Source organism: Canis lupus, chromosome 3 (genome assembly GCF_003254725.2).
Source record: "Canis lupus dingo isolate Sandy chromosome 3, ASM325472v2, whole genome shotgun sequence".
Lineage (NCBI taxonomy): Eukaryota > Metazoa > Chordata > Mammalia > Carnivora > Canidae > Canis > Canis lupus.
This window is the reverse complement of record NC_064245.1, coordinates 18,194,338-18,208,755: the sequence shown is the minus strand read 5'-3', so window position 1 is coordinate 18,208,755 and position 14,418 is coordinate 18,194,338. Positions and strand designations below refer to the sequence as shown.

The 14,418-nt window shown below is 35.5% G+C and overlaps 1 protein-coding gene and 1 pseudogene across 1 annotated transcript in view; one reads left to right on the top strand and one right to left on the bottom strand.

The window, feature by feature from the left end:
- ADGRV1 (adhesion G protein-coupled receptor V1) overlaps positions 1–14,418 on the top strand; it is a 517,368-nt gene that overhangs the window by 86,241 nt on the left and 416,709 nt on the right. The window contains exons 23-27 of the mRNA XM_025438360.3: positions 4,264–4,444; positions 5,349–5,551; positions 9,808–9,937; positions 12,009–12,089; positions 13,484–13,623. Of these exons, the coding sequence (XP_025294145.3) occupies positions 4,264–4,444; positions 5,349–5,551; positions 9,808–9,937; positions 12,009–12,089; positions 13,484–13,623 (735 nt within the window). The remainder of the gene's footprint in view (positions 1–4,263; positions 4,445–5,348; positions 5,552–9,807; positions 9,938–12,008; positions 12,090–13,483; positions 13,624–14,418) is intronic.
- LOC112654067 (40S ribosomal protein S23-like) lies at positions 2,862–3,414 on the bottom strand (annotated as a pseudogene).

Sequence of the window (14,418 nt, the reverse complement as noted above, 5' to 3'; positions counted from 1 at the left end):
ATTAAAGATTTTATTTAATTATTTTAGAGAGTTGTGTGCTGGGGTAGGGGTAGAGGCAGAGGGAGAGGAAGAAGCAGACTCCTCACTGAGCAAGGAGCCCAACTTGGGGCTTGATTGAAGGACCCCAAGATGATGATCTGAGTCGAAAGCAGATGCTTAATTGACTGAACCACTCAGGTGCCCCTGTTTTTGTATTTATTTATGTAAAAGAAAAGCAGGATTTTTGAATGATGTATATTACAGTTTTATCTGTTTTTTTTTTAAATCTCAGTGTAATAAAAATGGTATGGCTTGAAGAGTTGTCAGTGTGAGTTTTTTATTATTTTTATTTGACACAATGGGAAATGTAGAATTCTTAATGGTACTCCGCTTTCAAATACGCCACTAAAAAATTCTTGTAACTGTAATCTCAACTTTATTTTTTAATATGGAAAAATGACATAATTTTCTTTGCTTTGAAAATACAAGTCATCTCCAATTTTATCAAAACTTTCCATGAACCATCATTTCATTTCTGAATAGATGCTCCAGAAGTAAGTGGCACTTCTTGCAAGTAGAATCAGGATGAGACTGTGTCCTCTATCAAATATTTTAAACAGTCTTTTAATCTATCATGTTAGAGTAGTCACATCAATATAATTTAGAGTAGTCACATCAGTATAATTTTTTTTTTTTTTTTTTTAATTTTTTATTTTTTTTATTTTTTTTTATTGGTGTTCAATTTACTAACATACAGAATACCCAGTGCCCGTCACCCATTCACTTCCACCCCCCGCCCTCCTCCCCTTCTACCACCCCTAGTTCGTTTCCCAGAGTTAGCAGTCTTTACGTTCTGTCTCCCAGTATAATTTTTCATTAAAAATATAATTAGTTTATATGTCATCAGTGATAAATAGTAAAATGGCTTAATGCTTGCAAATAAAATCTTTGAGAAAATTTCTAAGGGATTTAGGAGTTAATTGGGTGAAAAATATAAAATTGAGAGAAGATATATTTAAAGAGTTAACACTAAACAGGAATGATCAAATCTCAATAACTTTGGGGAAGAAGGAGACTAAATGGTTTATAATAAAATTTCTCCTATAGCAGGTTGCAAATAGATCCATGATAAATATTTTCCTGGTCTTTGGTAAAATGAGGAAAAATAGAACATCTAGCAAGTTTTAATAAGGCTTAAAGTATTCAATTTAAAGGACTGTATTTAATCTGATACCATTTTTTTCACTACCCTTCTGGATTTAAAGTTTTTTTGTTTTTAATCAAGTAATAATTATATTATATGGTCCTTTTTAAATTGTTTTAACATTTTTTAATGTTTCTATTTGGAAAACGGGGCTGATCCCACAAATTTTCCCTTGGGAAATTTACCAACTATAAAATGAAAATATAACTTGAAACCATTGTTGTAAAGTGGATTCATGCATATTTTGGAAGAGATAATAATCACATTTTGATCAGGAAAATAGTTATACATATTCTTGTCAAGATTTATTTAAAATATTTCCTCCTATCATTTCATTTTTAATTTTTTTAAAAAAATAATTGACCTTTAGAGCAAAAATAATAACACTGAACTATGGGATTGACTTATAAGACTACTGCTAGATACACCAGCCTCTCATTCTTACAAAGCCAATGACAGGGTCTTGAGATGTCACTAGTGCTCCAAGACTGTGCTTTATAGTATGCACAGCAGTAAGGTAGCCTCCACTTTGCTGCTGCCTTCCAGATATCTGGAGGGTACAACTAACTGAATATACTTAAATCATATCTGAAAACCTAGCTGCAAGGGAGTCTGGAAAGTGTGTGGTATGTCTGTGTGTGTGTTTCTTTAAGGTACAGGAAAGTATATTGAAAATGTCTTTTTCAAGTTTTTTTGAATGACCCATTAATTATAAAATCAATTAAGCAAGTTATGAAGACTTTAAAAATAGAACAGAGGGACACCTGGGTGGCTCAGTGGTTGAGCATCTGCCTTCAACCCACGGTGTGATCCCAGGATCTGGAATCGAGTCCTACATTAGGCTCCCTGTGATGATCCTGCTTCTCCTTCTGCTTGTGTCTCTGCCTCTCTCTCTCTATCTCTCATGAATAAATAAATCTTTAAGAAAAAATAGAACATAAAGTAGAGTATATATCATGTAGTAACATAAAGGTAAATACTTTTTTGGTTTACTGAGTTACTATGTAAAATACATTTATTTATATCTCGATAGGGTCTTCATTTCACTAAAATGAATGATTACTTTGGTAGCTTTAACCCCTTAAAAATATTTGCTGCTTTATTTTTAGTGTACATCTTGATGTTTTGGTGTTACTTTTCAGAGCAGCATTTGTTAGCTTGCTTCCTAGGGGCAAGACATTTTAAATCATCAAGCTAAATATTGTTCTCTTTAGTTTAAAAATGATGACATGATTTGGGTAGTAGGTGTCATTTTTACACTTCCCTCTCAGTATATCGGCTATGCCATATATTACTTTTTTATTTAAAATCTTGATAAAAATGAACATAAATACTGAATTCAGATTCTACCTCAGACCTACTAAATCAAACTCTCTAGAAACACTACATTAAAAAAAAAGACCCATCAGTTCTGGGTCTTTTCTCTCCAGAACAAATCTATTTTTCTTCATCTCCACTGAATCTGCATTAGTTCAGAATCTCATTATTTCTGTTCAGTCACTTCCTATCTCAACTCCTAGCATCCTTTCTTGCCCTGTCCACTCTGTTTACATTCTCATTTTGTCAATTTCTTGCTTATGATTCTTCAGTTTCATGCCACTGCCTTTGGAATAAAGTTCAGTTTTTATTAGCATGTGAAAATGTATTGCTGTCATGTTTTTATCATCAAAATTTGTGATCATGGTCTTTCCTTCTTGGCTTTGTATAAGGCCAAAAGAGAGACATTGGCTACTTTGACAATTTTAAAGCCAGCTCCAGGAATGTCACCAACAGCGTGACCCTTTGCTATCATATCCAGCAATCAGAACTACATCATTTTCCTGGAATAAAATAAACAGTTTGCTTCTGGTGTCAGCAGCAATCACTAAAAATACCTGTTCATCAAATAAAAATTGGAAGAAACTATTTCAGAAATAAAAACTGTAATAAACTGAAACACCTCAATAAAATTGAAACAACCATCTTTGGGTACAAAGGCTGTGCTTTTTTTTTTTTTTTTTCATTCTTCATCAGCTGGACCCTGACCCAATTCCTGATGGCACAGTTTGGCTATTTGGCTTCAACTCTTTTTTTTCCAGCATAATTCCCTTTGAGTGGGATGTACCTCTAAAAGCATTGGCCTTCAGGACTCTGCCCAAATGGATTTTCTTGTACTGTTTATCTTGGCACTTCTGATCTCGACAGTGGCTATGGAGCTTCTTGACTGTATGAAGACCACAACATCTGCTCATCCTGCTGGTACCGTGGGCCTGAGCAAAAGAGTCATTTTCTTTTTTAATGATAGTGTAAAAGATCCCTGTGATCTGACTCCTGATTATCTATCCAGCCTTATCTCCTGCTTCAGCCGTGGTGGTCTAATTGCAGGTCTCTGTGCGCCTTATTCTTTCATGCACTGTGCCTTTACAAGTGTTTCTTTTACTTGGAATGCCCTTCCCATTTATAATTTCAACTAATATCTTAAGACTTGCTTAAAACGTATCTGTTGCAAAATCTTTTAGAAGGTAGAGTTGGTTGGGTTTTTTTGTCTGTACATAATTCTGTCATGACTATTAACATGTATTTATTTTAAATCTTGCAACATTTTTAATATGTGCCATATATTAAACACTATAATATCTGTATCTTGTAATTCAGAACTAGACAACAAATCTGCTAACTAGCATTTTACATTGCATTTTTAAATGTTTTCTTCGTAGATTCTCTCCTACAGTAGACTGTGAGCCTCTTAGGGACTGGAGCCATTTCTAACCCTAGCACATTGTAGGTGTGCTAATGCTAATTCAGTTAGTAAAAGAAGGGTGAATTGTTTTTTCACTTCAAATTTTGACTTAAATTTTTTGGAGTATGGCTGAATTATTATTAATTTTTGGAAGGATCACTTGTGCCATAATTGCAAGGTCCATCGTGAATCTCTTTCCTAAAATGCGGCTACTGTGTATGTCAGGCATTCCTTAATGGATCATGTTAAATAGTAACTTCAATTAAATATAACTTAATTGGCTGTTCTATTTTCTTCTGTTAAGTGGTAAGTAATTTCTGTATACCTCATTGCTTCATGCCTTTGGATTTTTACATTTTAGGTCCTGAATCTGTATGTTCTTGATGATGATATTCCTGAGCTTAATGAGTATTTCCGTGTGACGCTGGTTTCTGCAGTTCCTGGAGATGGGAAGCTAGGTTCAACTCCTACCAGTGGTGCAAGTATAGACCCTGAAAAGGAAACAACAGATATCACGATCAAAGCTAGTGATCATCCATATGGTAATCAAGCCCTTTGCAATAATCCTCTCTTCTCTGAGTGTACTTGGTCTAGTTAAAAACTTCTTAAGGAACTTTTTGCAAATGATTGAAATAGAACTTCTTCAGGCCCTCTAACTTCTAGGCTCTTGAAGTTCTGAGCTGCCATTATGAGGGACATTGTTTATAAAAGAAAATAAAAAGATCAATTTCTGAAGTTTAAAAATATGTTTTGCAAAGTACATACAGGATTATTTAAAATGAAAAAAAGTATTCCTATTCATGGCTTTCAAAAAATTTTTTTAATTAAAAAAATTATCCTATTGTGATATGTTATCCCTAACTAATTGAAGTACTTTGTAATTTATATTTTATTAAGCTTCAAGAATTGGAGTCAATGCTGTTTATGTTAATTCCTTTTTGTGCTGCAAAGTGATAATTTTCTTAATGGGGGAATAATTATAGATATCTGTCCTAAAAAATTGAGACTATTTTTCTACATTGAAAATTAATAGTTCTTTTGTAGGAATAAAGCAAGAACAACTATTAAAAGGTCTGTGTAGGAAACTTGGGAGACTCCTCAACTCTGATTTTCTTAGTTAAATTTTTCTTAAGTATTTTGCAAATATTTAGAGTGGCATTAATCATGTTCTGCTCTAAGTCCAAGAATGAATTTTAGAGATACAAATATGAGATTCTTTGGGCAGAGACAAGGAAAATTATCATTTTAACTTTGAGCATTTTGAAAACTCATATTCTGTGTCAAAAGCATGTTAATTGAATCTTCACTAAAGTCTTTTCTAAATGAAAGCCCTCAAAATTTTATTCTGGTGATCAAAATAATTGTGCAAGATTGTTTCAAATGGAAAAGATGTTCTTCCACAGATCATGGGGGCCCGAATGTCCTGCCTTTCTTTGTTTCCTACAGGCTTGCTTCAGTTCTCCACAGGACTGCCCCCTCAACCTGAGGACACAATGACCCTGCCCACAAGTAGTATTCCACACATCACTGTGCAGGAGGAAGATGGAGAAGTGAGGCTATTGGTCGTCCGGGCACAGGGCCTCCTGGGTAGGGTGTTGGCAGAATTTAGAACAGTCCCACTGACGGCATTCAGTCCTGAGGACTACCAGGTAAATTGTTTAATCCTTTGGAAGTGGTGTGTGCCCTTGTCAGACTCTGTCCTTCTCTTGGAGGCCTGGAAGGGACTTGCACTAGTCCCAGGACATACTCAATAAGGAAAATAAGCACTGACAGCTCTCTCACCTTTTACATTTCTGTGACTTAAGGTACTTCAGTCCTTTGAAGCCTGACACTTAAGTAGTATTATACTGATGATTCCACTTGCACCTTGTATTTGTGATAGTTTTCATTTCTATTCTTTATTTTAGTGTTACAGGTTTTGATCAGGTATATTAACAATGGTTTCTTACACATTTAAATCCTCTTATTGGGGCATCTGGGTGACTCAGTGGTTGAGCATCTGCCTTCAGCTCAGGTTGTGATCCCGGGGTCCTGGGATCAAGTCTCACATCAGGCTCCCCACAGGGAGCCTGCTTCTTCCTCTGCCTGTGTCTCTGTCTCTGTCTCTTTCTCTGTGTCTCTCATGAATAAATAAGAAAATCTGTAAAAAAAAAATCTTATTTATGTCCATCAAATGGGACCAGATTTGTGAAGAAATTATATGTCATGTCCTTTCCATTTTAATTATATTTTTCTCAAGTGAAAAGCAGTGTGGTGCTGGCAAACAGAAACTGGGATTTTGAACCAGACCAAACTGGGTTTAAACTGCTCTTCTAAATGTGTGGCCTTGGGAACTCAAATCTTCCTGACCTCAATTTCCTGATCATTAAGAGGAGATGATATCTGCTGGGTAGGATTGCTCTGAGGATGGATGGCAGCATTTTAAGTGTCACGTACTGTACATGGCACATATACAGTGACAGTAATCACTGCTTATTCTTATTATCACCAGTATTCATTCATATTAAGCAAATGCTTGTAATTTCTTCTTGGCTGTACTTCTTAGGAAGTATTTTATATCCTTCAACATTTCTGTTTTCCCAAAGAATCTTTCAGTTTAATAATAGTTTCCCTGTTTTTCTCCTTCCTGAGAAGACCTGCACAGTGGTGCAGTGTCCAGTAATTTGTATAGCCTTTCTGCTCAAACTTCAGAAATCTCGGCTAATTGAATTCAATTAATTTTAGCTGTAGTCCAGTTGGCAGAGTTTTTTTTTTTTTTTTTCAGATTTCTTCTTTCCCAAACTTTTTTACTTGGGCAATATATATTTCTCTTCCCTTGACGTTACACCTTTAATTTGGTATATAACATATTCCACAAGAATGACAGCTTAGTTTAGTATTCTCTGCATTTTCTTAAAGAAATACTTTAGTTCTTATATTGATAGTGTCCGGTTCTTAGGTAGTCTGGAAAGCCCCAATCTCCACTTGGATTACCATTTTCTTTAATAACTAAAACCAAAATAAAACAAAACCTATGCCTCCTTCTTTCATGACTATCAGAAAGCTACTACCCTTGAAGACCTCTGTGTTGAGTTTTAGGGTACTTGGATATCCTGTCTGACTTTGGATTCACCACGTTGAACTGTGATCTTTGCTTTGTCCCTGAAAACTTGATAAATAATTTGTCTCCACTTCTCTATGATGGGTCAGCTGTCTCTGATCTGCATTAGCACAAAAGTAGGGCTTCTTAGGCTGTGTGTGTGAGCATGTATGTATTGTGGGAAGGAGGGGAAGTGCCAGGAGAGATCATCTACAGGAGAGGATACAGTTGAATATCAGATATCCTTTTTCTTTTTTTTTTAAGGATTTTATTTATTTATTTATGAGAGACACAGAGAGAGAGAGAGGCAGAGACACAGGCAGAGGGAGAAGCAGGCTCCCTGTGGTGAGCCTGATGTGGGACTCGATCCTGGGACTCCGGGATCACGACCTGAGCCAAAGGCAGATGCTCAATCACTGAGCCATCCAGGTGCCCCAGACATCATCGTTCTTAACCTTATTCTCATATACTGAGATACAGGTGATCCCCACCATCCAGGTGCTTACTTCCAGCTCTTGATAGTGATATGAAACAACTAATTAGTGACTGAATCACAGTTGTAGGCATATTCAGGATTGGTACTCTGGGAGAGAGGTGGGTATTGACATAGTCAAGGTAGTTAAGGAGGCCTTGTTTAGGGAAGTGATACCAATGCAGAGTGCTGAAGTTTAAGGAGGAGGAAAGTAGTAAACTAAATGAAGGGGGAAAGCACTACTAGAGACTGGTAAAATAGCATGAGTAAAATGTTAAATGGTCCTAATGAGGAGCAGAAAGAAGACCAGTGCTTCCTGGAGTGTGGAGAGCCAGGTGTCATGTTAAAAGATAAGATATGTGGGCACTGGGATTTTGCTAGGCCTTAGAGATCATGTACTCTTGTGCCTTATGTTTTAAAAACAAAGAAGTAATTGAAAGGTATTATGTATTTATAAAAGATCATTAGTCTGAACTGAGGAGAAAGAATTGAAAGATACAAGCACTAAATATAGGAAGACCAGCAAGGAGTCCATTTTGTAGAACAAGGCAAAAGGTGTTATTAGTATCTTGAACTAGGTAGGTAGTGGTATAGATGTGAAGGAGAAGATGGGCTCAAGAAATGTGTCAGAGTTAAAATGGCAGGATTTGAAGATTGTTTAGTGCTAAGGATAGGCAGAAAAGAGTGTCAAAAGTGACTCCCTAGTTCCTGGCATGAGTAACTTGCTTCTGTATAACTTAGTACTGTGGAGAGGATTGGATAAAGCATAGATTTTTTAAGGGAAAAATCATGAATTAAAAATCCTGACAGAAATTATAAGAAAACTTTGAAATAGGAATTAAGAGTTAAGTCTGGATATCAGAGTTTGGAGACAGAATTTGAGACTGGAGAATAATAAATAATATTTGAAGGCTAAGTGTATAGTAGCCTTGTCTAGAGAGAGAGTCTAGAGAGAGTCTGATGAACAGAAGTTTTTAGAGGTTGTAAGGAGACTGTTAAAATCAACAAAGAACACTAAAAAGGATGAGCTAAAAAGGAAAGGAAAAATTGAGAGTGTGATATGGAATATCAGAGAAGAACATACTTCTGGAAGAGGGAATGGCTCATTGTGTTGGATATTGCTAAGGTCAAGTTAAGATGGTTTCCTAAGGCAGTCAAATATCATTTCTGTTGTTACGACTCATAGAGTTAACTCCATTGATGACTATCCTCTAGGCAGAGTTAATTACTTCCTTCTTGAGGTAACTGTATGCCTTTTACATCAGTTATTATTCTATCTGGATTATATTACATGGTTAACACTCCTTATAGAATCTAGCTAAAATTTATCTTGGCTGCTTTTGAATCCCAAGCATCTAAAATGGTACCATGTCCATGATACCATGCATTTGATAAATATTGAAAAAAGTAAATAAATGAGTGAGTAGGTAAATTGGTACTTCAGTTTCTCAATTTAGCTTTAAGGTCATTAATAGCTACTGAGAATGAAATATAGTTTACCCACACAAGTTAATAACACTAGAAAAATTTAAACAACTTTAAAATATGTTCTCATGAGTTGGGGGAAAAAAGGGCCTTATGACTTTGAACTTAACTTTTTGCTATAGTATGTGAACTTTTCTGATGAGAGATCTATATTATGAATTGCAGCTGCAAGTATAATCAAGAAAGTGTTAATGCCCAATAGACTGGTCTTTATTATTATTTGGAGAGATTCTCAGAATAAAAACGTGAAAATGCCATTGTTATACATTGAGTATTTATATTACTTAGTGATATAATTTGAACAGTTCTAAATATACTTGGTCAAAAGTTATGTACATTTCATTGAATTAATTTAGGAATTTGTGGATGTCACCTATTCAGATTTCTCATTTGCCTTAAGTACTTTATTTTTTTTTTTTTTTACTGAATAGGCAAACAAGAGAAATAAAAATCCATCTGCTTTACCTAGTTGAATATTTATTTAGAATTTATATTGAACACTATTCATATCCATTTAAGTGTTTTCAGGTTTATATTTTATTTATTTAAATTATCTTGGTTTATTTATTTGAGAGAGAGAAAACACATGGTGGGGAGGGGCAGAGGGAGAGGGAAAGGCAGTCCCCCCTGAGCAGGGAGCCTGAGGCAGGGCTTCATTTTAGGACTCTGAGACCATGATTCAAGCTGAAAGCAAATGCTTAACCAACTGAGCTATGCAGGCACCCCTCAGGTTTATATTTTACTTATGTTCTTATGTTCTTCTGTTTCAGTATTTTTAATAATTTGGGACATAGAAAACACTCTCATCTTGCACATTAACACACAGAATAATTCTAATCTAGTGGATAAATCTTTTATTTGTATTTCAGAGTGTTGCTGGAACCTTAGAATTTCAACCAGGAGAAAGATATAAGTACATTTCTGTTAATATCACTGATAATTCTGTCCCTGAGTTGGAAAAATCTTTTAAAGTTGAGTTACTGAACTTGGAGGGAGGAGGTAAGCTGATGACTCAAAAGTATTAAATATTTGCTTGTCTGTATGGAAAATTTCCCCAAATTTCCCTTCCCTGTGTTCCCAAAACCCCAGGTGAAAGCAAAGGAGGTCAAGCCAGGGAATAGATTAAAAAGCGGCCACAGCTTGGATGACTGCATAAAGCAGTAAAAATATGCTGGATGGTGTGTTTGGAGGGTGACATGTAAAAATACCATCTTTGTTTGCCCTCCAGAGACAAGTGCATCCCCAAATCATATTTTTGTGAAATGACTTCATTAATTAGAGGTCACTATAAAACATTTGAAAAGTTGTTGTTTGTATCACTTGTAGTTAATAATACTTAATGTGATGGAGAAAACGTTAATGATCATTATTGTGTGATAAGGAACATTAAGTATTCTTTAGAAGTAATATTTCTGATCATAGTGATACTTGGTATTTTATGTGGAAACTTCTTCCTGTATCTCTAGATTATACATTGTTAGGTATTGTGCATGAGTACTCACTTGAAAACCTATCTTGCAGCCTCTTAGTAAACAATAGTGACAGAGAATTTCATTTTTCCCTCAGTGAGTTGGGCTTGGAGTAAAGGAATCTAGACACTGGCTTCTATTCCCCAAGTCATAGCTAGGGACTAAGAAATGCAGTATTGTTAGGAGCTAAATTCACCCGAGGGTTAAGGGAAAAACTGTTATTTCATATTGTTTTGTCTTTAAAACCAACTCTACATAACATAGACATCTGCTGGGTGTTTTATGTTATTCAGAGTGCATCGGTGTTGAACTTTACCCTCTCTTATGACTTGTAGATAATATGGGGGATGCACTGGATATTCTCTAAAACTCATTTTGCCTCTTAGTCCTCTAAGGTTATTTCAGATTTGGGGGGCCATAATGTTTGGTGTATCCCAGTCTGGCTGATGGGAAGAGTAGAAGAGCAGAGCAGATCTTAAACTCGTATGTCAATCAAGGATACTGTAGAAGCACATAGACATGGATGTGGACTTGCTTCTCTTACTCCTCTTCTCTTCCACCATTGTCATTGTTACACTTCCTGTCTTCTTTTTAAACTGTTAGTAAAGAGTAAAGTAATGGGTAGGGTATAAGATGTATTGGAAGTGAAGGTAGAAGCACTTTCTCTTTGTCTTAGTCCTTATATATTGCCAAGTGCTTTATTTTTTACATTATTTATTTGGTCTTTAGAATAGTCCTGTTAAAGGCAGCACATTTTTTTTAGGTGAGAAAACTGAGGTACCAAGAGTTTTAATGACCTGTTGGAGGTTTTACAGTGGGTATTTCTCACAGCCAGCCTGAAACAGATTGTTGTAGACTGCTTATCTAGGGTTCTTTCTACCATGTCAGTAGCAAAAGGGTGATCAACTCTGAGAATGGCAAATAAAGTGGGAATTTGAACCTTTGGCTGGAGGGAAATGTTAGACACATTTCCCTAATTTTGAGTTGATTGAGGTGAGTGGTAAGGTGACTCTGTTATAGTCATAATCATAGAGGCCTAACCATGTGATTATACACAACCACAAATATTTTTTAAATGTTTAAAATGTTAAAAACAATTTACATTGCTTTAAGTATGTGATTTAAAAAGACGGTTGGTCAGCCCGGGTGACTCAGTGGTTTAGTGCCACCCTCAGACAAGGACGTGATCCTAGAGACCTGGGATCCAGTCCCACATCAGGCTCCCTGCATGGAGCCTGCTTCTCCCTCTGCTTGTGCCTCTGCCTCTCTGTCTGTTTCTCAAATAAATAAAAATCTTAAAAAAAAAGTCAGTTGGTTAAGTTGGCAGAAATGGGAAATACCAATTACAAATTACTTGGAGTATTTCCTAATGCTATGGATGACTTTTCAATAAATTGGTAGCTTGACTAATGTTATACTTTTACATTATAAAATAGTGTTATACTTTTACCACTTAAAAATATATTTTCTATGGAAGAATGCATGTCATAGGGTGACTATTACTACATTTTTATCTTTTCTGGATATGTTTTAAGAGCTCTCCATTTTCTCATTGTGTTGATGTGTATTGTGTGGGTGTGTCTCTGTGTCTTCTTGTGAAGTGACTGAATTCTTTAGGGTTGATGGCAGTGGTAGTGGTGACGGGGACATGGAATTCTTCCTTCCAACTATTCACAAGCATGGTAAGCAGCTCTTCCAAGGCCCTTTACTAGTCTACATTTTATTTTAACTCTTCTTTTTAGAGACAACAATACTAACCAATTATTTATACCTACTGTGTGCAGGTTCTTTACATATTTTATCTCAGTAACCATAACAGCAACTTTATATTTACTCTGTGTTATAGTTACCTACCTAGAAAGTGATCAAGCCAGAATCAAGTCCTTGCCTGCCTCCAAAGCCCAGATTTCCCTTAGTATGAACCCAATAGAGTTTCTTGATTCCAACTATAATAGAAATTTTGCTTGAATATCAGTCATAAAATGATTTTTGAAAAATATTTTACATAGCTTTGAATACCTGAAAAGAGAGAAATAGAACATTTATATTTTTATGTTAAATGTATCATGCTTATTGTATTTACAGAAAGAACCAGCAGTCTTTACATGTAGCATTTAATCAAAACAGGAAAAAAGAAATTAAAAAGGCAGTAAATGGAGAGAATAAGTTGTCAGTGAGTGGGAGGGAATACTCAAAAGAGAATGCATTTGATTCATATGCAAGCATGATTCAGCTTTTTACCTCAAATACTTTTTTTTTTTTGTATTGGGAGAACAAAAATGCATAGAATACTTATTTCTGGAGGGAGAACTTTTTCTAATCCTCAAATGTTCCTTTTTCACAATTTCAGGTTTTATATTTTAAGGTTAGAACTCATGTTCCCACTCTTCTCATTCCTAACTTTCATCAGTGCCTCATGTAACTACTGTATTTAATTACTGTGTGTTACTTTTGGAATTGTTCATTTTCTGTCTGTATATATTAATACAACATAATAGTTGAATATACTTCTTAGGAAAAAAATTCAGTATTTCTGTAGGTATTGGCACTTCTTTAGTTACAAGACTGTTACAAGAGTGTTTGGGCGCCAGGAGAGGTAGATCTATAATATCATAATATGATAATAAAATAGACCTAGAACTCATGCACATTTAGAAACCAAGAATCTGTTCAGTCAGATTGATAAAAATCATAAGGAAACTGTTTCATGAAGGTAAGAGTCATTTTGGCTCCTGTTCTTCTGAGGTCAGCAAAGGTCGTGGGAGACTTTCCTCATATACTCTGTGTGGAAGAATGTTCTCTTTCATAGAGCAGAAAAAGAAAAACAAGTTTTTCTTATTCATCTCCAAGTGCTTATACAGCACTTGTATATCATGGTGGTGCCAAAATAGAGAAAGGTCATAAAAGCATGAATATGTGTGGCAACCATTTGTGTCTGCCTTTCTTTCTAAAACAAATTAGAAAGTACTCAATGAATGGTAAAACTCTTTTCAAAAAGTTGTTCCTTGGCTTTTCCTTTGGTTTGTAAATTACTTATTAACATTTTCTTGCTATTTGTTGGAACTTATTCATGCAGCCAGTCTAGGAGTGGCTTCACAAATACTAGTGACAATTGCAGCCTCTGACCATGCTCATGGTATATTTGAATTTAGCCCTGAGTCACTCTTTGTCAGTGGAACTGAACCAGAAGATGGGTACAGCACTGTTATATTAAATGTGAGTACATTTTTTCTTCCAGTCTTAGACACTTTCTGTTCTTTTAAAACTTTTATTGTATTATGAAGGTGTCCTTTATGTTTTTTTTTTTTTTCCTTTTTAGGTAGAGGGGAATGATCCTAGTGGAACACACAATACAGATCGATAACTGAATAGTAATTTGACATTTGTCTTTGTATGTAGTTTTGTATATAAGTTTGTCTTATGATTTTGAGGACTCCTGACTCTTTAAGGAATATAGTAGAGTCATACAAGTATTAATTTATATAGATTTTGTATTAATTCACTTAGGCTGTGGAAACAAATGTCTCCTAAAGCTCACTGGCTTAATATAACAAAGATTTGTTTTTCTACCGATGGTGTTTTTGGAGCCTAACTTGACAGTCACCAGTTATTGAGGCATCAAGGATCACAGAGGTAGCACCTCAGCAGGTGCTTCTGTCTTCACGGAGGGGGAAAGTGTGGATGTGGAGAACTGCATATGGCTCTTAGAGTGTCTTTCTGGAAGTGATTCATAACATTTCCACATTTTCACTTAGTCACATGGTCAAAAGTCACATGGCGATGCCTAATGTTAATGGGTAGAAAAATGCAATCCTATCTCATCTCTCACCCAAAAGGAAATAAAATCCAAAACATTTGTGAACAGCAGTTCATAATGACAACTCTATATGATGTGTGTGTGTGTGTGTGTGTGTGTGTACTTCCTCCTCTGCTTTGTTCAGTTAGGAATTAAGTTGAATTCAATTGTTAAACAACTGGGAGGAGCTAGAAGCTTGCTCAGCCTCCTCAGAT